General features: G+C 46.7%; 3 protein-coding genes across 3 annotated transcripts in view; 1 reads left to right on the top strand and 2 right to left on the bottom strand.

The window, feature by feature from the left end:
* The window catches only part of LOC144482904 (uncharacterized), an 88,365-nt gene that overhangs the window by 41,762 nt on the left and 24,212 nt on the right, over positions 1–22,391 (top strand). The gene's annotated exons all lie outside the window — the stretch shown is intronic.
* Positions 1–22,391, bottom strand: part of LOC144482874 (uncharacterized) — a 51,898-nt gene that overhangs the window by 23,951 nt on the left and 5,556 nt on the right. The window contains exons 2-3 of the mRNA XM_078201713.1: positions 21,009–21,831; positions 14,349–15,026 (exon numbers count right to left, since the gene is read on the bottom strand). Coding sequence (XP_078057839.1) covers positions 14,349–15,026; positions 21,009–21,489 — 1,159 coding nt within the window. The 5' untranslated portion in view covers positions 21,490–21,831. The remainder of the gene's footprint in view (positions 1–14,348; positions 15,027–21,008; positions 21,832–22,391) is intronic.
* Positions 9,902–10,401, bottom strand: LOC144482921 (small ribosomal subunit protein eS12). Its single transcript, XM_078201781.1, has one exon. The coding sequence runs from the start codon at positions 10,336–10,338 to the stop codon at positions 9,943–9,945; it is 396 nt and encodes a 131-aa protein (XP_078057907.1). The 5' UTR covers positions 10,339–10,401; the 3' UTR covers positions 9,902–9,942.

The raw sequence follows: 22,391 nt of genomic DNA, 5'->3' as shown, positions 1-22,391 counted from the left end.
CCTAGTAGTATCAAAGTGCAGCAGCATTACCATTACACTCTGGGTAGAAGCAGCATCTCCACGGAAACGCTCCCTGCTCTGCCCCAGATGCCAAGGCACCAGTCAATGCAATAGGTGCTCAGGGAATCCCTTCTTATACTTCTTTATTCTTATTGATTGATCTACTGTGGTGAGATTTGAATCCGTGACCTCTGTGCATTAATGTGGGTCACTGGATTACAAATCCAGTGACAATACTACTACAGTACTGCAATTCTTAAACATTAGCCCTTAATTTTCTAGCTCATATCTTTTTATGTAGTTTCCCACTCGATTGCACTAATTTAGACTCATAACTTTGCAGTTTCCTTCTCTGAGAAACAGCCAGAGAAATTAAGAACTTTCACACCTCCACAGTCCATCTCCATGACAACCTGACATGATTTTGGGAGTTCCAAACAGTTTTGAATTAAATATCTTTTACATTCCAAACACTATTTCATTCTGTGATCCATATAAAACATGAAAGTAAATACTCGGAACAAGTCCCAAAGAGCATCAGCCCACTGGCAGCAAAGTCATGAGACCAGCTAGTCCCAGCACTCAGAAACCCTCTGACCCTCCCACTTCACCACTGTCAGAATGAACATGGTTCAGTCTTGGATGTGATTAACAGCATCAATAACAGCAGAATCCAAACCCTGGAATGACTTGTGGGTTTCCTCCGGGTGCTCCAGTTTCCTCCCACAGTCCAAAGATGTACAGGTTAGGTTGATTGGCCATACTAAATGTCCCTTAGTGTCAGGGGGATTAGCAGGGTAAACATGTGGAGTTATGGGGATCGGGCCTGGGTGCAGTCATTGTTGCAGCAGGCTCAATGGGCTGAATGGCCTCCTTCTGCACTGTCGAGATTCTATGATTCTATGACTTGTGAGCTCGCTGGTGTCTCCGTAGGCTGGATAACTGAGTGAATCCTTTCCCACACGTGGAACATGTGAATGGCCTCTCCTTTGTGTGAACTCGCTGGTGTTTCAACAGCGTTGATGATATTCTAAATCTCTTTGAGCAGTGAGAGCAACTGAACAGTCTCTCCTCAGAGGGAAAGCGCTGATGGGACATTAGTTCTCCAGAGCTTTTGAAGCCACTTCCACAGTCAGAGCATTTAAAGGGTCTCTCATTGATGTGAATGACATTCTGGGTCAGCAAATTGGGTAACTGAGTGAATCCCTTCCCACACACACAGCAGGTGAATGGTCTCTCCCCAGTGTGAACTCGCTGGTGCCTCACCAGAGTGGAAGATTCACTGAATCCCTTCCCACACCGAGAGCAGGTGAATGGCCTTTCTCCGGTGTGACTCCGTCGATGAATTTCCAGCTGAGATTGGTATCTAAATCCTTTCCCACAGTCTCCACATTTCCACGGTTTCTCCATGGTGCGGGTGTCCTTGTGATTCTCCAGGTTAAACAATCAGTTAAATCTCACACAGAACACGGGTACAGTCTCTCCCCGCTGTGAATGCTGTGATGTATTTTCAGGCTGTGTCACTGGTTAAAGCTCTTTCCACACAGTGCACTGGAAGCCGACCACTTGGGTGTGTGTGTGTGTGTGTGTGTGTGTGTGTCTCAGTGCTTTTCCAGTCACACCGATGTTTAAGAAACATAGAAAAACTACAGCACAAAACAGGCCCTTCAGCCCCACAAGTTGTGCCAAACATATCCCTACCTTTTAGGCCTACCTATAACCCTCCATCCTATTAAGTCCCATGTACTCATCCAGGAGTCTCTTAAAAGACGCTATTGAGTTTGCCTCCACCACCACTGACGGCAGTCGATTCCACTCGCCCACCACCCTGTGTGAAAAACTTCCCCCGAACATTTCCCCTGTATCTACCCCCCAGCACCTTAAACCTGTGTCCTCTCGTAGCAGCCATTTCCACCCTGGGAAAAAGCCTCTGAGAGTCCACCCGATCTATGCCTCTCAACATCTCATATACCTCTATCAGGTCTCCTCTCATCCTACGTCTCTCCAAGGAGAAAAGACTGAGCTCCCTCAGCCTATCCTCATAAGGCATGCCACTCAATCCAGGCAACATCCTTGTAAATCTCCTCTGCACCATTTCAATCTTTTCCACATCCTTCCTGTAATGAGGCGACCAGAACTGAGCACAGTACTCCAAGTGGGGTCTGACGAGTGTCTTATATAGCTGCATCATTATCCCCGGACTCCTAAACTCAATCCCTCGATTGATAAAGGCCAGCACACCATACGCCTTCTTAACCACCTCCTCCACCTGCGGGGCCGATTTTAGAGTCCTATGGACCCGGACCCCAAGGTCCTTCTGATCCTCTACAGTACTAAGAGTCTTTTCCTTTATATTGCACTCCTTCATCCCATTTGACCTGCCAAACTGGACCACGACGCATTTATCTGGGTTGAAGTCCATCTGCCACTTCTCCGCCCAGTCTTGCATCCTATCTATGTCCCTCTGTAACTTCTGACATCCCTCCAGACTATCCACAATCCCACCAACCTTTGTGTTGTCGGTTTAAAGCATTAGTGAACCTAATGGGCTTTTATGATAATCAATAATGGTTTTTTGCTCATCATTACCTTTTCAAATTCAAACTTTTATTAAATGTAAATTCCACCACCTGCCGTGGCAGGATTTGAACCTCGGTTCCCAGAACATTACCCTGGGTCTCACCCCCTCAATGCCTTTCCAACCACACACCTGTGCGATCTCCAAGAATGAGTTTCCATCGGTGAGGGGGCTGGGACCTCACACTGCAAACTTCTTTGAAAACATGTATTGATGTCCTCATAGCTATTTCTAAAATTATTAAAATGGGAGAAATAGCTGAATCTATGAGTGTCTCTGACCCCTGAACAAATGGAGCAATCTGGGAGACACAAAGAAACTCACACCTCATTCTCCCAGAGCGACATTTTGATTCTGGATCATGTGAAACACAATAGTTCTCCGTGATCTCTGCACTGTAAATCTTTCCTTTCTCTGTCCATCTTCTATCTATTAATGCATCCATCATTATGAAGTGCTTCGAAAGGTTAGTCATGGCACGAATCAGTCCGGCCTCCCAGACTGCCTGGATCCACTACAGTTCACTACCGCCGCAACAGGTCCACAGCAGACACCATCTCCCTGGCTCTGGATAACAAAGCACCTATTTCAGACTCCTATTTATTGACGACAGCTCAGCCTTCAACACCATTATTCCTATGAAATGCATCTCCAAATTCCGTGGCCTGGGGCTTAGCTCCTCTCTCTACGACTGGGTCCAAGAGTTCCTAACACACAGACTGCAATCAGTAAGAATAGGCAACAACACCTCCTCCACAATCATCCTCAACACCGGTGCCCAACAAGGCTGTGTCCTCAACCCGTTACTAAACTCATTATACCTATGACTGTGTGGCCAAATTCCTCTCCAACTTGATTTTCATGATTGCTGATGACAACACTGTAGTGGGTCGGATCTCAAACAATGATGAGACAGAGAACAGGAATGAGATAGAGAATCTGGTGAACTGGTGCGGTGACAATAATCTCTCCCTCAATGTCAACAAAATGAAGGAGAAAGTCATCGCCTTCAGGAAGCGTAGTGGGGGGCATGCCCCTATCCACATCAACAGGGATGAAGTGGAAATGGTCGAGTGCTTCGAGTTTCTAGGCGACCAGATACCAACAACCTGTCCTGGTCCCTCCATGCCAATGCTACAACTAAGAAAGCCCACCAACGCCTCTACTTTCTCAGGAGGCTAAGAAAATTTGGCATGTCCGCTACGACTTTCACCAACTTTTATAGATACACCATAGAAAGCATTCTTTCTGGTTGTATCACAGCTTGGCGTGGCTCCTGCTCTGTCTAAGACTGCAAGAAACTACAATGGGTCATGACCGAAGCCTAGTCCATCACGCAAACCAGCCTCCCACCCATTGACTCTGTCTACACTTACCGCGACCTCAGAAAAGCAGCCAGTATAATCAATGACCCCACACACCCCGGACATTCTCTCTTCCAACTTCTTCTGTCAGGAAAAAGATATAAAACTCTGAGGTCCCGTACCAATCGACTCAAAAACAGCTTCTTCCCTGCTGCCATCAAACTTTTGAATGGACCTCCTTTCATTAAGTTGATCTTTCTCTACACCCTAGCTCTGACTGTAACACAACATTCTGCACTCTCTCCTTTCTTCCTCTATCTATGGTATGCAAGAAACAATACTTTTCACTTCATACTAATGCATGTTGGCACAGTGGTTAGCACTGCTGCCTCATAGCACGAAGGACCTGGATTCGATTCCCGGCTTGGGTCACTGTCTGTGTGGAGTTTGCATGTTCTCCCTGTGTCTGCGTGGGTTTCTTCTGGGTTATCCGGTTTTCTCCCACACTCCAAAGATGTGCAGGTGAGGTTAATTGGCCATGCTAGAATTCTCCCTCTGAACAGGTGCCAGAGTGTGGCGACGAGGGGATTTTCACAGGACCTTCATCGCAGTCTGAATGTCAGCCTACTTGTGACGAATAAATAAACTTTGTGAGACAAGAATAACTCAAATCAAATGGCAGAACATTGAGTTACCACATTTGGAGTGTCTGTGAGTAAACTAAAGTTAATTCTCACTTAGAGTCATAGAGGTTCACAGCATGGAAACAGGCCCTTCGGCCCAACTTGTCCATGCCGCCTCTTTTTTTAAACCCCCTAAGCTAGTACCAATTGCCCGCGTTTGGCCCATATCCCTCTATAGCCATCTTATCCATTTCCTTCCCTAAAGGATATTAGTGAACACACATTGGGCGGCACGGTAGCACAGTGGTTAGCACTGCTGCTTCACAGCTCCAGGGACCTGGGTTCGATTCCCGGCTTGGGTCACTGTCAGTGTGGAGTTTGCACATTCTCCTCGTGTCTGCATGGGTTTCCTCCGGGTGCTCCGGTTTCCTCCCACAGTCCAAAGATGTGCGGGCTAGGTTGATTGGCCATGCTAAAATTGCCCCTTAGTGTCCTGAGATGCGTAGGTTAGAGGGATTAGCGGGTAAATATGTAGGGATATGGGGGTAGTGCCTGGGTGGGATTGTGATCGGTGCCGACTCGATGGGCCGAATGGCCTCTTTCTGTACTGTAGGGCTTCTATGATTCTATGATACATACGGATATATGAATTACGAGCAGGAGTAAGCCTTGAAGTATTGAGTAGTATGCCACTGCTTATAAAGGACGAAGCAAATCAAAAACATCGTTCTGGTCACAGACAGATGTGAGATGAGAAAACAATGTGGAATAAATTACCTTCCGCCCCTCCTGTAGATAACATATCCCACTAACATGGCTCACCCTGGCCCTTAGTGTGGTTTCTGAAAATTTCATGCATTCCCTCCTGACTTGACTGGACAGCCTCATCTATTCATTACCAACTTGAGTTTCACTAAATCCCAGTCTCAGCTGAGGTTTCTGGAACTTTCATTCATTCCTTTATTTTCTTTAGACTTGACTGTCAGCGTCCCTCATTTAACCCATGAAAAACTTTGGTGTATATATATTGCGGTTGGTGTGTTGCCTCCCAGGTGCCAGGGTCCATGATGTCTCGGATCGTGTTTTCGGGATCCTTAAGGGGGAGGGGGACCAGCCCCAAGTTGTGGTTCACATAGGCACTCAAGACATAGGCAGGAAAAGGGATGGGGATGTAAGGCAGAAATTCAGGGAGTTCGGGTGGAAGCTTCGAGCTAGAACAAACAAAGTTGTTATCTCTGGTTTGTTACCCGTGCCACGTGCAAGCGAGGAGAGGAATAGGGAGAGAGAGCAGTGAACACGTAGCTACAGGGATGGTGCAGGAGGGAGGGTTTCAGATACCTGGACAATTGGGGCTCATTCTTGGGTAGGTGGGACCTCTACAAACGGGATGGTCTACACCTGAGCCAGAGGGGTACCAATATCCTGGGAGGGAAATTTGCAAATGTTCTTTGGGAGGGTTTAAACTAATTCAGCAGGGGGATGGGAACCTGGATTGTTGCTCCAGTGTACAGGAGGTTGAGAGTAGTGAGGTCATGGATAAGGTTTCAGCGTCGCAGGAGTGTACCGACAGGCAGGAAGGTGGTTTGAAGTGTGTCTACTTCAATGCCAGGAGCATCTGGAATAAGGTGGGTGAACTTGCAGCATGGGTTGGTACCTGGGACTTCGATGTTGTGGTCATCTCGGAGACATGGGTAGAGCAGGGACAGGAATGGTTGTTGCAGTTTCCGGGGTTTAGATGTTTCAGTAAGAGCAGGGAAGGTGGTAAAAGAGGTGGAGGTGCGGCATTGTTAGTCAAGGACAGTATTACGGTGACAGAAAGGACGTTTGATGAGGACTCGTCTACTGAGGTAGTTTGGGCTGAGGTTAGAAACAGGAAAGGAGAGGTCACCCTGTTGGGGGTTTTCTATAGGCCTCTGAAACGTTCCAGAGATGTAGAGGAAAGGATTGCAAAGATGATTCTGGATAGGAGCGAAAGTAACAGGGTAGTTGTTATGGGGGACTTTAACTTTGCAAATATTGACTGGAAAAGCTATAGTTCGAGTACTTTAGATGGGTCAGTTTTTGTCCAATGTGTGCAGGAGGGTTTCCTGACACGGTATGTAGATAGGCCAACAAGAGGTGAGGCCACATTGGATTTGGTACTGGGCAATGAACCAGACCAGGTGTTAGATTTGGTGGTAGGGGAGCACTTTGGTAACAGTGACCACAATTCGGTTACGTTTACTTTAGCGATGGAAAGGAATAGGTATATCCCGAAGGGCAAGAGTTATAGCTGGGGGAATGGAAATTATGATGCGATTAGGCGAGATTTAGGATGCATCGGTTGGGGAAGGAAACTGCAGGGGATGGGCACAATTGAAATGTGGAGCTTGTTCAAGGAACAGCTACTGGGTGTCCTTGATAAGTATGTACCTGTCAGGCAGGGAGGAAGTGGTCGAGTGAGGGAACTGTGATTTACTAAAAAAGTTGAATCTCTTGTGAAGAGGAAGGAGGAGACTTATGTAAAGATGAGACGTGAAGGTTCAGTTAGGGCGCTTGAGAGTTACAAGTTAGCCATGAAGCACCTAAAGAGGGAGTTAAGAAGAGCCAGGAGAAGTCTTTGGCAGGTCGGATCAAGGAAAACCCTAAAGCCTTCTATAAGTATGTCACGAATAAAAGAATGACTCGGGTAAGATTAGGGCCAGTCAAGGACAGTAGTGGGAAGTTGTGCGTGGAGTCTGAAGAGATAGGAGAGGCGCTAAATGAATATTTTTCGTCAGTATTCACGCAGGAAAAAGACAATGTTGTCGAGGAGAATACTGAGATACAGGCTATTGGACTAGACAGGATTGAGGTTCATAAGGAGGAGGTGTTTGCAATTCTGGAAAGTGTGAAAATAGATAAGTCCCCTGGACCAGATGGGATTTATCCCAGGATGCTCTGGGAGGCTAGGGAGGAGATTGCAGAGCCTTTGGCTTTGATCTTTGTGTCGTCATTGTCTACAAGAATAGTGCCAGAAGACTGGAGGATCGCAAATGTTGTCCCCTTGTTCAAGAAGGGGAGTAGGGACAACCCTGGTAATTATAGACCAGTGAGCTTTACTTCTGTTGTGGGCAAAGTTTTGGAAAGGATTATAAGAGATAGGATTTATAATCATCTAGAAAGGAATAATTTGATTAGGGATAGTCAACACGGTTTTGTGAAGGGTAGGTCGTGCCTCACAAACCTTATTGAGTTCTTTGAGAAGGTGACCAAAGAGGTGGATGAGGGTAAAGCAGTTGATGTGGTGTACATGGATTTCAGTAAAGCGTCTAATAAGGTTCCCCACGGTAAGCTATTGCAGAATATACAGAGGCATGGGATTGAGGGTGATTTAGTGGTTTGGATCAGGCAATGGCTAGCTGTAAGAAGACAGAGGGTGGTGGTTGATGGGAAATGTTCATCCTGGAGGTCAGTTACTAATGGTGTACCGCAAGGATCTGTTTTGGGGCCACTGCTGTTTGTTATTTTCATAAATGACCTGGATGAGGGCGTAGAAGAATGGGTTAGTAAATTTGCGGATGACACTAAAGTCGGTGGAGTTGTGGACAGTGCGGAAGGTTGTTGCAGGTTACAGAGGGACATAGATAAGCTGCAGTGCTGAACTGAGAGGTGGCAAATGGAGTTCAATGCGGAAAAGTGTGAGGTGATTCACTTTGAAAGGAGTAACAGGATTACAGAGTACTGGGTTAATGGTAAGATACTTGGTAGTGTGGATGAACAGAGATCTCTGTGTCCATGTGCATAGATCCCTGAAAGTTGGCACCCAGGTTGATAGGGTTGTTAAGAAGGCGTACGGTGTGTTAGCTTTTATTGGTAGAGGGATTGAGTTTCGGGGCCATGATGTCATGTTGCAGCTGTACAAAACTCTGGTGCGGCCGCACTTGGAGTATTGTGTACAGTTCTGATCACCGCATTATAAGAAGGATGTGGAAGCATTGGAAAGGGTGCAGGGGAGATTTGCTTGGATGTTGCCTGGTATGGTGGGAAGGTCTTATGAGGAAAGGCTAAGGGACTTGAGGTTGTTTTCATTAGAGAGAAGAAGGTTAAGAGGTGACTTAATAGAGGCATACAAGATGATCAGAGGATTAGATAGGGTGGATAGTGAGAGCCTTTTTCCTCCGATGGTGACAGCTAGCGTGAGGGGACATAGCTTTAAATTGAGGGGTGATAGATATAGGACAGATGTCAGAGATAGGTTCTTCACTCAGAGAGTAGCAAGGGCGTGGAATGCCCTGCCTGCAGCAGTAGTGGACTCGCCAACATTAAGGTCATTTAAATGGTCATTGGATAAACAAATGGATGATATTGGAATAGTGCAGGTTAGATGGGATTTAGATTGGTTTCACTGGTCGGCGCAACATCGAGGGCCGAAGGGCCTATACTGCGCTGTAATGTTCTATGTTCTATGTCAGCGTCCCTCATTTAACCCATGAAAAACTTCGGTGTATGTAAACCCCTGTCCTCTGCATCAAGTCCCACACACTTACCCATCACCATGTCTTCACCATGGGGCTGCACTGTTGCCTCATAGTGCTTGGGACCAGGGTTCAATTCATGGCTTGGGTGACTGTGTGTGTGGAGTCTGCACATTCTCCCCATGTCTGCATGGGTTTCCTTCCAGTCAGAAAGGCTTGCTGGTTAGGTGCATTGACCCGAACAAGCGCCGGAGTGTGGCAACTAGGGGAATTTTACAGCAATTTCATTGTAGCGTTAATGTAAGCTAAGCCTACTTGTGACACTAATAAATAAACTTTAAAACACTGACCCACACAGGCTCCCGGTTAAACAACTCAATTTTTAAAATTGCATCCTTTTTTTGCAAATCCTTCCATGACATTATCGTTCCCTATTTCCAGTCACACAGATGCTTGAATCTTTTTCTACAGACACACTGACAATCAGGTTCTGATGAATGGAGTGACTCTGTCAGGTTTTGATCTGATGTCTGGTTTGAGTTTCCCTTTAAATTTTGTCATCAAATTTCCTGTAAAAAAAAGATCATCACTGTCAGTCAAGAATAGAAATTAAGCGAGAAACATTTCTCTTGGTTTGAGTTTTCTGTGTGTAAATCCTCCCCTTCTAACTCCCTGTAAAAGGAGTTTCCAAAGTCCATCCCTGTCAGTCCCGGATAGAAATTCACAACATTCTCTCCTCCTGCTGACAGGGAGCAGTGCGCATGCGCACTATTGCCCATCTCCCCGAGAAAGATGGTCTCCGTCAACTCGGAGCCTCCAACTCGGCATCTGCGGTCGCGGCCCCGAATGGTAGGAACGCGGCACTGAGCAGTTATTATTCGGGTTCTCCTGTCTCCACTGGGTGCTTACGAAGCCCCCCCCATCCACCCCACCGCCTGCATTACCCTCCAGAATAAGCCGTTTCTTTTTTTTTTAGTTTTTGTTTTTATTTATGAAATGTATCACTTTCCTCGGAAATAGTTGTCAATGACATCTTTGGCTTGTGAGTCTTTGCCATAATCCTTGACAACAACACAGCTGCAGCCTACAACCTTGCGAGGTTTCCCTTCTCGGTCTATTTTGCACAGGCCTACCCATTCACCAAGTTTCTTGTTGTCATCAACCTTAATCAGGTTGATCTGATGCTCAGCACAGAGGGCTTCTACCAACTTAACATACTGTGCCTCATCACAATTGCCTGCCAGGACACACAAATGAGCCTGTCGTTTGTCCAGCACCTTGACAGCTTCCCGGAGACCACAACACAAGCCATCGTGGATGTATGCAGTTTTAAGCACTTCCTGAAGTGCAGTGTTAACATCCATGACACCGCTGGCAGTTATGCATTCCTCGGCCATCGTGCTGCTTCTTGTCCCAGAAAGGGCGGTTTGCGCGAACCGGAAGCCGCTCCGCGGACAAGATGGCGGGGGAAACATGGAGCCGATATAACCACCTTGTTGCTGCAGCAGCAACATCCACTGCGCATGCACTTCGGATCTGCAGTACGCATGCTCGGAACCCGCCAGTACGCCGGCTCAAAGTCTGTTGTCAGGATAGATCATATTCTGATTCACTGTGAATGCTGGGTAATGTAACCACCATTGAAGTATGTTATTGCATAAAAAATAACCATGTTTTGTGATTCAATTACGACTGAAGCCAAAGCACCAAGGTATAAAATGAAAATAACTAATACAGCAGCTAATGTCAACAGGCACCACAGTTCTGTCCTGAGTTTAATTAATAGCAGAACAAACATCGACACCTGAAGATGAACTCCTTGGAGTGTTAGCAGGTGTAACGAACTGATGATTTACCATCCACACACATACACACACGGACTTGACAATAAGAATGAACTCATGGTTGATCAATTCCTTTGAACTTTTAAAGCTTGTACGTTAATAGGAGGGGAAACTGAATAAATCCATTTGCACACATAATGTACCTGAATGGTCTCTTTCTGGTGTGGCTCTGTTGCTGTCAATAGGGTAACTGACCACTTACATTCCAGAACTGACATTCTGCTGGGTCAGCACTGCCCTGTTTCCAAGGCCAACATTGAGGGGCGGCAGGGTGGCTAGCACTGCTGTCTCACAGCGCCTGGGACCCGGGTTCGATTCCTGGCTTGGGTCACGGTCTGTGTGGAGTCTGTACATTCTCCCCGTATCTGCATGGGTTTCCTCCCACAATCCAAAGATGTGCGGGTTAGGTGGATTGGCTATGCTAAAAATTGCCAGGGGGACTAGCTCGGGCAAATGCATGGGGTTATGGGGATAGGGTCTGGGAGGGATTGCGGTCAGTGCAGACTCGATGGGCTGAATGGGCTTCTTCTGCTCTGTAGGGTTCTATGATCCTTGAAATGGTACGAAATCAACTACATAATTGAATAGTTTTTCTTCCAAAATTTTTGGGAGAAAATTCCCACCTGACTCTTCATGTTATTGGGTCAAGGAAACTTGTTAATTTTAAAAATGTCCATGAATACTGCAGAGGCTCCTGCAACTCTTCCGATGTTGTTTTTTGTTAACTCAGATTTTTCAAAAAGAGAATTGAACAATCATTTGAAAGGAGGAATATGCGTGTTTTTATGAAGGGGAACAATATTGGGAATAATTGCATAATTCTTTGAAAATAAGCTGGCATTAACATGATGTGTCTCCTCATGAGCTGTTATTTCACGATTCTATTGTTAGATCAATGTCTCTACAACATTCCAAAATATCCAGTCCGAATTCTATCTCTGCAAATCAAGGTCACGAACTACAGCATGACGACACAGTTTGAAATACTCTGCAGTCCCTTTGAGATGCTGAGTACTCTAGTTAGTTTTTTTAATAGTTCCAGGATAACCGCTCTCTCAGCTTCCATTGATTCAGCATAATGGAAGCTGTGAATTGAAACCTGTCAGCATTTGAAAGATATTCACAAATAGTTGGAGGATTTCTTACAGTTGGGATCTTTCTCTGTTCTGTCCACTCGAGGTGTTAGATAACAGACTTTCTCCTGTGAATATCCAGCTGGAGTATTGGGCCCTGATCTGTTTCCTTGTTCATCTTGTTGACTCTAAATATTGAATCTTGTGGTTTCAGACACCAGATAATCAAGCTCCCAACAATAGATTGTCTTTTACTGACTGTATTAACTACAGTGTATAGTTACCCCATTCAGAGAACAGGGAGAATGTTGGGGTAGACTCCTCCTGGTTCGAGTGTGTCGAAACTGTCAATGATTTTATTGTTTTCTGTGGATCCTCTACTGACGGGGAGTCAGATGTGGGATCAACATGGATATCCGTAGAACTGGCAGTTTATGATGTTGTTTTATAGTGCTCGGGGCGCGGGGTGGGGGCAGGGGGTGAACTCTGCAGCCAAACTACCTTTGGTCTTCCTCTGCTGCTGTTCCACCTCTGGTCTTGCTCTGCCACACTCCACTTCTGATCCTCCTCTGGACACCTCAGATGTTCAGAGTTTGGTGATGATGGTCCTTGAAACTGAACCAAATTTCAGTGCTGCCTCCACCTGTGCCGGTCGCCACAGTGTTTTCTCCAGAGAGGTGGTCCGCAGTGCAGAAGTTTGTAAGGATATATTTTGTGTGTCATTTGTACTGACCACTTTGATGTTGTTTGCCCTGAGACAGTCCCCCATCGGGAAACTTGAATACATTGGACTTGGTCTCTTGAAATAAGTCATGAATATGGATTGTTAATAAACTCCTATCCTTCTTCTTGTGCTGTCCCCATAATAAGAGCCTGCCGACCTGAAAATGACACATCAATCCCTTCTCTTTGTCCTTTAACAACTCCTTTACCAATGCTAATATTTCACCCCCAATGACATGAGCCCTTATCCTGTGCAACAATCTTGTGTATGGCATCTTATGAAATGGCTTTTAGAAATTCAATCATACAACATTCCCTGGTTCCCCTTTATCTAACCTTTTAGTTACATCCTCAACAAATTCTACTAGATTTGTCAAGTTCTTTCATAAACCAATGTTGACTTTGTCCAATCATGTTCTACTTTTCTAATTGCATTTTTACCACTTCCTTCATGATAGATGCCAATATTTTCCTGATGACTGATGTCAGGCTAAATAGCCTGTCATTCCCTGTTTCCTTTCTCCGGCTTTTCTTATTATTGGGATTACATTTTCCACTTTCCAATCCATTGGTACCACTGCAGAATCTAGAGAATTTTGGAAAATCACTGGCAGTGCTTCGAGTATCAGTGCAGTCACCTCTTCCCAGATCCTGGAATGCATACCGTATGATCCAGGGGATTTGTCAGCTTTCTATCCCAGTAACAGGAGATGAATTAGTCTCCTCTCATCTTGGAGAAATCAAGGAGTTGGGATAAAATGATGGAAACAAAAGTGATTCATTGGACACCAAACCCAATGTTCAGAAACTCAGAATTCAGTCAGATTGAACATAGTTCAGTCCTGGGTCTGATTTTTAAAATTCATTCGTGGCACATGGACGTCGCTGGCTGGGCAGCATTTATTGCCCAATTCGTATTTGCCTTGAGAAGGTGGAGCTGCGCTGCCTTCTTGAATCACTGCAGTCCACATGCTATGGATTCATAGAATCATAGAATTCCTACAATACAGAAGGCGGCCATTCGGCCCATCGTGTCTGTTCCGACAGCAATCCCACCCAGGCCCTATTCCCATAACCCTGCTAATCCCCTTGACACTAAGGGGTAATTTAGCATAGCCAATCCACCTATTGTGGGTTGACCCACAATGCCGTTCGGGAGGGAATTCCAGGGTTTTGACCCAGTGACTGCGAAGGAATGGCGATTATATTTCCAAGTCAGAATGGTGAGTGACTGGGAGGGGAACTTGCAGGTGGTGGTGTTCCCATGTATCTGCTGCCCTTGTCCTTCTAGATGGAAGTAGTCGTGGGTTTTGAAGGTGCTGTCGAAGGATCTTTGGTGAATTGCTGCAGTGCATCTTGTAGATAGTACACACTACAGCTACTGAGCATCAGTGGTGGAGAGAGTGGATGTTGGTAGATGTGGTGCCAATCAAGCGGGCTGCTTTGTCCTGGATGGTGTTGAGTTTCTTGAGTGTTGTTGGAGCTGCACCCATCCAGGCAAGTGGGGAGTATTCCATCGCGCTCCTGACTTGTAGATGGTGGACAGACTTTGGGGAGTCAGGAGGTGAGTTACTCGCTTCTGACCTGCTCTTATAGTCATTGTGTTTATGTGGCGAGTTTCTGGTCAATGGTAACCCCAAGGATGTTGACAGTGAGGAAATCAGTGATGGTAACACCATTGAATGTCAAGGGCCGGTAGTTAGAGTGTCTCTTATTGGTGATTAACAGCAGAATCCAACCCCTGTAATCACTTGTGAATTTGCTGATGTCTCAGCAGGTGGGATGACTGAGTGAGTCCCTTCCCACACTCGGAGCAGGAGAACGGTCTCTCCCCAGTGTGAACCCGCTGGTGTCTCTGCAGGGTGGATGAACGACTAAATTTCTTCCCACACGTGGAGCAGCTGAACGGTCTCTCCCCAGTGTGAACCTGCTGGTGTGTCAGATGCTGGGATGACGTAGTGAATCCTTTCCCACACGTGGAACAGACAAATGGTTTCTCTCCACTGTGAACACGATTGTGTTCAGCAAGGTGGGATGAACAAGTGAATCCCTTCCCACACTCAGAGCATGTGAATGGTCTCTCTCCTGTGTGCACACGGAGATGTTCAGTGAAGTTGGATGAACACCTGAATCTCTTCCCACACTCAGAACAGGTGAACGGTCTTTCCCCCGTGTGCACTCGGAGGTGTTTTGAATGTTGCGATGAAGACGCAAATCTCTTCCCACACATGGAGCAGATGAACGGTCTCTCTCCTGTGTGAAGTCCCTGATGTTGAATTAAACACCCAGAGCTCCTAAAGCTTTTCCCACAGTCAAAGCATTTGAAAGGTTTCTCCTCAGTGTGAATTCGTTGGTGTGACACAAGGCTGGATGGCTGAGTGAATCCCTTCCCACAGTTGGAGCAGATGAACGGCCTCTCCCCAGTGTGACTGCGTCGATGAGTTTCTAGGTGGGATGGACAACTAAACCCCTTCCCACAGTCCCCACATTTCCACGGTTTCTCCATGGTGCCCTGGTGTCTCTCCAGGTTGGATGATCAGCTGAGGCCTCATCCACACACAGAACACATGTATCGTTTCTCCTCGCTGTGAATGGTGTGATTTTTTTTCAGACTGTGTAACTGGTTAAAGCTCTTTTCACAGTCAGTTCACTGGAACACTCTCACTCGGGTGTGTCTGTGTCGGTGCTTTTCCAGTCACACTGATGTTTGAAATCTTTTCCCACAGATAGAACAGAAAAACATTTCTCCATCCATATTCAAAGGCCGAAGATATTCAGGTCCTGATGAATCGAGTGACTCTGTCAGATCTCAATGTGATGTTTGGTTTGGATTTCCTGTCTGAAAATTCTCCAGTGTGAATGCCCTGTAAAAGGAGATTACACAAATGATTCACTGAAAGTGCAGGCATAAATGCAAAACTGACAACTCTACTTTCTTTGGAATATTTTTTCCTCTCTTGTTCTCCAAGTTGCTGACACAACTCACAAAGTAAATCACATTCCACAAACTGTCCCTCCTCCCAATGTGATTCACTGGATTTCAGTGCAATCTCCATCATTTCCTTTCTCCTCCCAGTTTTCTCCTTTCCTTTATTCTGCCTGGGTTCAATTCTCCAGCTGCTGAGTGAAGAATGAGAATAAAATCAATGAGTGAATAATTATCTCTCCGATCACTGGGACCATGAAGTCCCACCCACTCTCTACTCCCACACCAAGAAAGTTGTGCATGCGCTCTGCCACTCATCAAACCAGGATGGCAACTGTTAACCTGGGCCTGTCCCCATAAAGCCCCAGCGCTGTAAACTCAGGAATTTGATATTCTTATTGCGAGTTCCATATATCACGTGTTTCTGAAACTTCCCAGCCAACCCACAGCTCCAATTCCTCCCCTGCACCAAAATCTGCTCCTACTATCTGAGCCACTTGTTCCTCCTCAGTTCACCTCCACCAACCTCACTGAGCATGCTCAGAGCACAGTGCCATCCCACTTTGGTGCACTTGGCGCCTGGAGTTATTGACAGGGGACCTTCAGCTGCCTTTTGTCTCATGTCTTTTGGAAATCCAAGTACACAACACCTACTGGTCGCCCTTCATCCACCCGATGAGTCACAGCCTCAAAAAACCTCAAGGAATTTATCAAGCACAATTTTGCTTTTGTAATACCATGCTACTTGTTTGATCATACTCATATTTCCTAAGTGCATACGGAATTAAGTAAAAAAGTCTGACTACAATTTTACAGTGCAATGGTAAATCCTCACCTAGAGTAGTGTGCAATTTTGGTCTCCTTACCCAAGGAAGGCCATACCTCTTGCCCTAGAGGGAATCCATTTTGACATATAATTTTTCAACCTCCTCCCTTCCCCCCGCCCAAGCACCAGTCTCTAACGTCTTCGCATGTTTTGTTTTCAGAGAACATTGACCTTTATTCGGTGATGAACACAGTCTGCAAACTGACCTTTACACCACTATTAAGACTGCCTTAGTCTTTAACACTACCATTAGCACTTCCATTGTCTTATGTACATGACATATTTGTTAAATCTCTCCTGATCTACTTTCACTGACCTTCTATTTTGCTCCACCCTCTCCAACAATATAACAGCCGTGACATTTCTACCTCTCTTCAGTCCTGAAGTCCACCCATGATTCTCACCTTCCAGAGACAGGGTCACTGCGCATGCGCATTGCTGCCACCAAGATGGCGGCCGTGTTCTGGGTCTGTCATTAAAAAACTACACAAGCTTTCGAGGCTCTGAGCCCCTTCTTCAGGTGAGTGGGAATTCTGTTCACAAACAGAACTTATAAGACACAGACTCAATTTACATGAATAATGGTTGGAATGCGAATACTTACAACTAATCCAGTCTTTAAGAAACAAAACAATGGGAGTGGAGAGAGCATCAAGACAGGCTAAAAAGATGTGTATTGTCTCCAGACAAGACAGCCAGTGAAACTCTGCAGGTCTGGCTGCCCTCGACTTGACATGTATGCCCAAGCCGTCAGGAGGTGCGTCAACACCAAATTCATCAGCCGCACTCACAAGACAGCCCCGAACATCACCCAAGCACAACGTAACGCCATCCACGCTCTCAAGACCAACCGCAACATTGTCATCAAACCAGCAGACAAAGGAGGGGCCATCGTCATACTGAACAGAACGGATTACTGCAAAGAAGTGTACTGACAACTCAACAACGAGGAACACTACAGACAGTTACCTGCAGATCCGACCAAAGAACACACCCGTCAACTCAACACTCTGATCAAGACCTTTGATCCGGACCTTCAGAACACCCTCCGTGCTCTCATCCCACGTACTCCCCGCGTTGGAGATCTCTACTGCCTCCCGAAGATACACAAGGCAAACACACCCGGCCGTCCCATCGTATCGGGCAATGGGACCCTGTGCGAGAACCTCTCCGGCTATGTCGAGGGCATCCTGAAACCCATTGTACAAAGAACCCCCAGCTTTTGTCGCGACACGACGGACTTCCTACAGAAACTCGGCACACATGGGGCAGTTGAACCAGGAGCGCTCCTCGTCACAATGGATGTCTCAGCACTCTACACCAGCATCCCCCATGACGATGGCATTGCTGCAACGGCCTCAGTGCTCAGCGCCAACAACTGCCAGTTTCCAGATGCAATTTTACATCTCATCCGCTTCATCCTGGACCACAATATCTTCACCTTCAACAACCAGTTCTTCATCCAGACACACGGAACAGCCATGGGGACCAAATTTGCACCTCAATATGCCAACATCTTCATGCACAGGTTCGAACAAGACTTCTTCACCGCACGGGACCTTCAACCGGTGCTATACACTAGATACATCGATGACATTTTCTTCCTTTGGACTCATGGTGAACAATCACTGAAACAACTCTATGATGACATCAACAAGTTCCATCCCACCATCAGGCTCACCATAGACTACTCTCCGGAATCGGTTGCATTCTTGGACACGCGCATCTCCATTAAGGACGGTCACCTCAGCACCTCACTGTACCGCAAGCCCACGGATAACCTCACGATGCTCCACTTCTCCAGCTTCCACCCTAAACACGTTAAAGAAGCCATCCCCTACGGACAAGCCCTCCGTATACACAGGATCTGCTCGGATGAGGAGGATCGCAACAGACACCTCCAGACGCTGAAAGATGCCCTCATAAGAACAGGATATGGCGCTAGACTCATTGATCAACAGTTCCAATGCGCCACAGCGAAAAACCGCACCGACCTCCTCAGAAGACAAACACGGGACACAGTGGACAGAGTACCCTTCGTTGTCCAGTACTTCCCCGGAGCGGAGAAGCTACGGCATCTCCTCCGGAGCCTTCAACATGTCATTGATGAAGACGAACATCTCGCCAAGGCCATCCCCACACCCCCACTTCTTGCCTTCAAACAACCGCACAACCTCAAACAGACCATTGTCCGCAGCAAACTACCCAGCCTTCAGGAGAACAGTGACCAAGACACCACACAACCCTGCCACAGCAACCTCTGCAAGACGTGCCGGATCATCGACACAGATGCCATCATCTCACGTGAGAACACCATCCACCAGGTACACGGTACATACTCTTGCAACTCGGCCAACGTTGTCTACCTGATACGCTGCAAGAAAGGATGTCCCGAGGCATGGTACATTGGGGAAACTATGCAGACGCTGCGACAACGGATGAATGAACACCGCTCGACAATCACCAGGCAAGACTGTTCTCTTCCTGTTGGGGAGCACTTCAGCGGTCACGGGCATTCGGCCTCTGATATTCGGGTAAGCGTTCTCCAAGGCGGCCTTCGCGACACACGACAGCGCAGAGTCGCGGAGCAGAAACTGATAGCCAGGTTCCGCACACACAAGGACGGCCTCAACCGGGATATTGGGTTTATGTCACACTATTTCACATAAATATTTCTGCTTTTTTCCTCCTGAGTCTTTATCATGCGATCCTAGAATCAGAATTTATGTCACACTATTTGTAACTCCCACAGTTGCGTGGACCTGCAGAGTTTCACTGGCTGTCTTGTCTGGAGACAATACACATCTTTTTAGCCTGTCTTGATGCTCTCTCCACTCCCATTGTTTTGTTTCTTAAAGACTGGATTAGTTGTAAGTATTCGCATTCCAACCATTATTCATGTAAATTGAGTCTGTGTCTTATAAGTTCTGTTTGTGAACAGAATTCCCACTCACCTGAAGAAGGGGCTCAGAGCCTCGAAAGCTTGTGTGGCTTTTGCTACCAAATAAACCTGTTGGACTTTAACCTGGTGTTGTTAAACTTCTTACTGTGTTTACCCCAGTCCAACGCCGGCATCTCCACATCATTAAAAAACTCGCAGCGTCTCTTACTGACAACGTAGAACTGATACCTTCTTATTCGGATTGTGAATCCTCCAGAAGGTGTTTATGAAACTTCCCAGTCCACTCACCGGCTCTGTTCCTCTCCTGTCCGGAGCTCATGTCTCCTCACAAACACCACAACACTGCCTCCATTCGGCTGCAACATCCACTCCACGCCTGCGCAGCGGGCACCGTCAGTCAGACTACGACCCCGCCCCTCATTCACTCCGATTGGTTGGAGGACCAGCCGCTCCCGCACGGTCCTCCAGCCCCGCCCACTCTCATTGTTCCGGAATCTCAGTCTGCCGCTTCCGGCTTCACCCCAGCAGCGACTTCAACCAAAGAAAAGTGAATATTTCCGGATATTTAAAATCAGTAATGAAGTCATTAAATATAAATTGATAAAAGCAAAATACTGCGGATGCTGGAATCTGAAACAAAAACACAAAATGCTGAAAATCTCAGCAGGTCTGACAGTGTCTGTTCAGAGAGAAAAGAAAGCAAGAAGTCTCACAACACCAGGTGAAAGTCCAACAGGTTTATTTGGTAGCAAAATCCACTCGCTTTCGGAGCGCTGCTCCTTCGTCAGGCAAGTGGGAGTTCTGTTCACAAACAGGGCTCAGTGGTTAGCACAAATTTCAGTGGTTAGCACTGCTGCTTCACAGCTCCAGGGTCCTGGGTTCGATTCCCGGCTCGGGTCACTGTCTGTGTGGAGTTTGCACATTCTCCTCGTGTCTGCGTGGGTTTCCTCCGGGTGCTCCGGTTTCCTCCCACAGTCCAAAGATGTGCGGGTTAGGTTGATTGGCCAGGTTAAAAATTGCCCCTTAGAGTCCTGAGATGCGTAGGTTAGAGGGACTAGCGGGTCAAATATGTGGGGGTAGGGCCTGGGTGGGATTGTGGTCGGTGCAGACTCGATAGGCCGAATGGCCTCCTTCTGCACTGTAGGGTTTCTAAGCTCTAAGGGCATATAAAGACACAAACTCAATTTACAGAATAATGGTTGGAATGTGAATCTTTATAGGTAATCAAGTCTTCAAGGCCCAGGCAAGTCGTGGGGGGTTACAGATAATGTGACATGAACCCAAGATCCCGGTTGAGGCTGTCCTCATGTGTGCGGAACTTGGATATCAGTCTCTGCTCTGCACTGATAGCCAAGTTCCGCACACATGAGGACGGCCTCAACCGGGATCTTGGGTTCATGTCACATTATCTGTAACCCCCACGACTTGCCTGGGCTTGCAAAATCTCACGAACTGTCCTGTCTGGAGACAATACACATCTCTTTAACCTGTGCTTAACGTGACATTTATCTAGAATATCAATAACTCCTATAACAGGGTTGGAGTTTAACATGAGCAGAAACACACAATGGAAGTGATTGACAGAATCCCACCCTTGCACAAAAACTTACTGATGTCTCAATAGGTGTTGTGACTGAATAAGTCCCTTCCCACAGACAGAGCAGGTGAGCATCCACTCTTCAACACGAATGCATTGGTGTGTCTGCAACTCACTCTTCTCTCATTCATAATGTTCAAAAAGTAATTTTTCAGTGTGAACATGTTGATGCAAACTGAGAGTGTCTAACCGAGTGAATTCCTTCCCACACTTGGAGCAAGGGAACGGCCTCTCCCCAGTGTGAACTCGCTGATGCCTCAGCAGGGTGGATGACTGAATGAATCCTTTCCCACACACTGAGCAGGTGAACGGCCTTTTTCCCGTGTGAGTCTGCTGGTGTCTCATCAGGGTGGCTGACTGAGTGAATCCCTTCCCACACACAGAGCAGATGAATGGCCTCTCTCCAGTGTGAGTGTGTTGGTGTTGTTTCAAGTGCTTTTTGCTCTTAAAGCTCTTCTCACAGTTGGAACATTTTAAATGTCTCTTATTGGAATGAGAGCGTTGGTGTGACTGCAGGTGTTGTGACTGAACAAAACCTTTTCCACACACACAGCAGATGAACGGTCTCTCTCCTGTGTGACTGCGACGATGAGTTTCGAGATGGGAAGGATAATTGAATCCCTTCCCACAGTCCTCACATTTCCACGGTTTCTCCATAGTGCCAGTGTTCTTGTGTCTATCCACTTTGGATGATCAGTTGAAGCCTCAGAACACATGTACAGTTTCTCCCAGATGAGAATGGTGTGATGTTTCTTCAGGTGGTGTGATGTTTTTTCAGGCTGTGTAACTGGTTTAAACTCTTTCCACAGTCAGTTCACTGGAACACTCTCACTTGGGTGTGTGTGTCACAGTGCTTTTCCAGTCACACTGATGTTTGAAATCTTCACCTCCAGGCAGAACAGACAAACATTTCTCCTTCCACGTTCAAAGTCTCAGGATATTAAGGTCCAAATAAATCGATACTCAATCTGATTTTTATGTGATGTTTCCTCACCTCACCTGTAAAAGGAGTTAACAAAAATTGTCACGGTCGATCCAGATAGATATTCTGAACAGACAATTCTAATTTCTCAAAAACATTTTTTTCTCTCTTGTTCCCCCAAATCTGTAAATCCCCTTCCCACACACTCTCCCTCCTCCCTGGGCTGAAATCCAAACCCATCTCACCATTTCTTTCCTCCACTCCCAGTTTTCTCCCTCCCTCTCCTCTGTCTGGGTTCAGTTCTCCAGCTCCTGTCTGCAGACTGACAATAAAACCAATGGGTCTTATTGGGGGTGTTGGGTCTCCAGCGGGTGTTTGTGAATCCTCCCCGCCCACCTCCCAGGGTTTCCTTCCTTCCCAGAGATCAGAGTCCTCATTGATTTGAGGCCAAAGTGTAACCTCTTATTTATTGTCCCCCTCCCCCATCCTCTGGTGTGAACCATCCTCCAGTGGCTGAGCCAGGATGGGGCCGTTAACCTGGGCCTGTTCCCGGGAGGGAGAAGCCCCGCAGCTGCAAACCAGGGAGCTGACAATGATTCTGAAGGGTTTGCGGATCCACAAAGTGTTTCCAAATCCT

The sequence above is a fragment of the Mustelus asterias genome, unplaced genomic scaffold, assembly GCF_964213995.1.
Source record: "Mustelus asterias unplaced genomic scaffold, sMusAst1.hap1.1 HAP1_SCAFFOLD_43, whole genome shotgun sequence".
Taxonomy (NCBI): domain Eukaryota; kingdom Metazoa; phylum Chordata; class Chondrichthyes; order Carcharhiniformes; family Triakidae; genus Mustelus; species Mustelus asterias.
The sequence above is the reverse complement of the archived record's forward strand: the minus strand, read 5'-3'. Positions and strand labels throughout refer to the sequence as shown.

Bases quoted from the DNA above. Each gene is read 5' to 3' on its own strand.
- LOC144482921 (XM_078201781.1), bottom strand. From the start codon at position 10,338: ATGGCCGAGGAATGCATAACTGCCAGCGGTGTCATGGATGTTAACACT.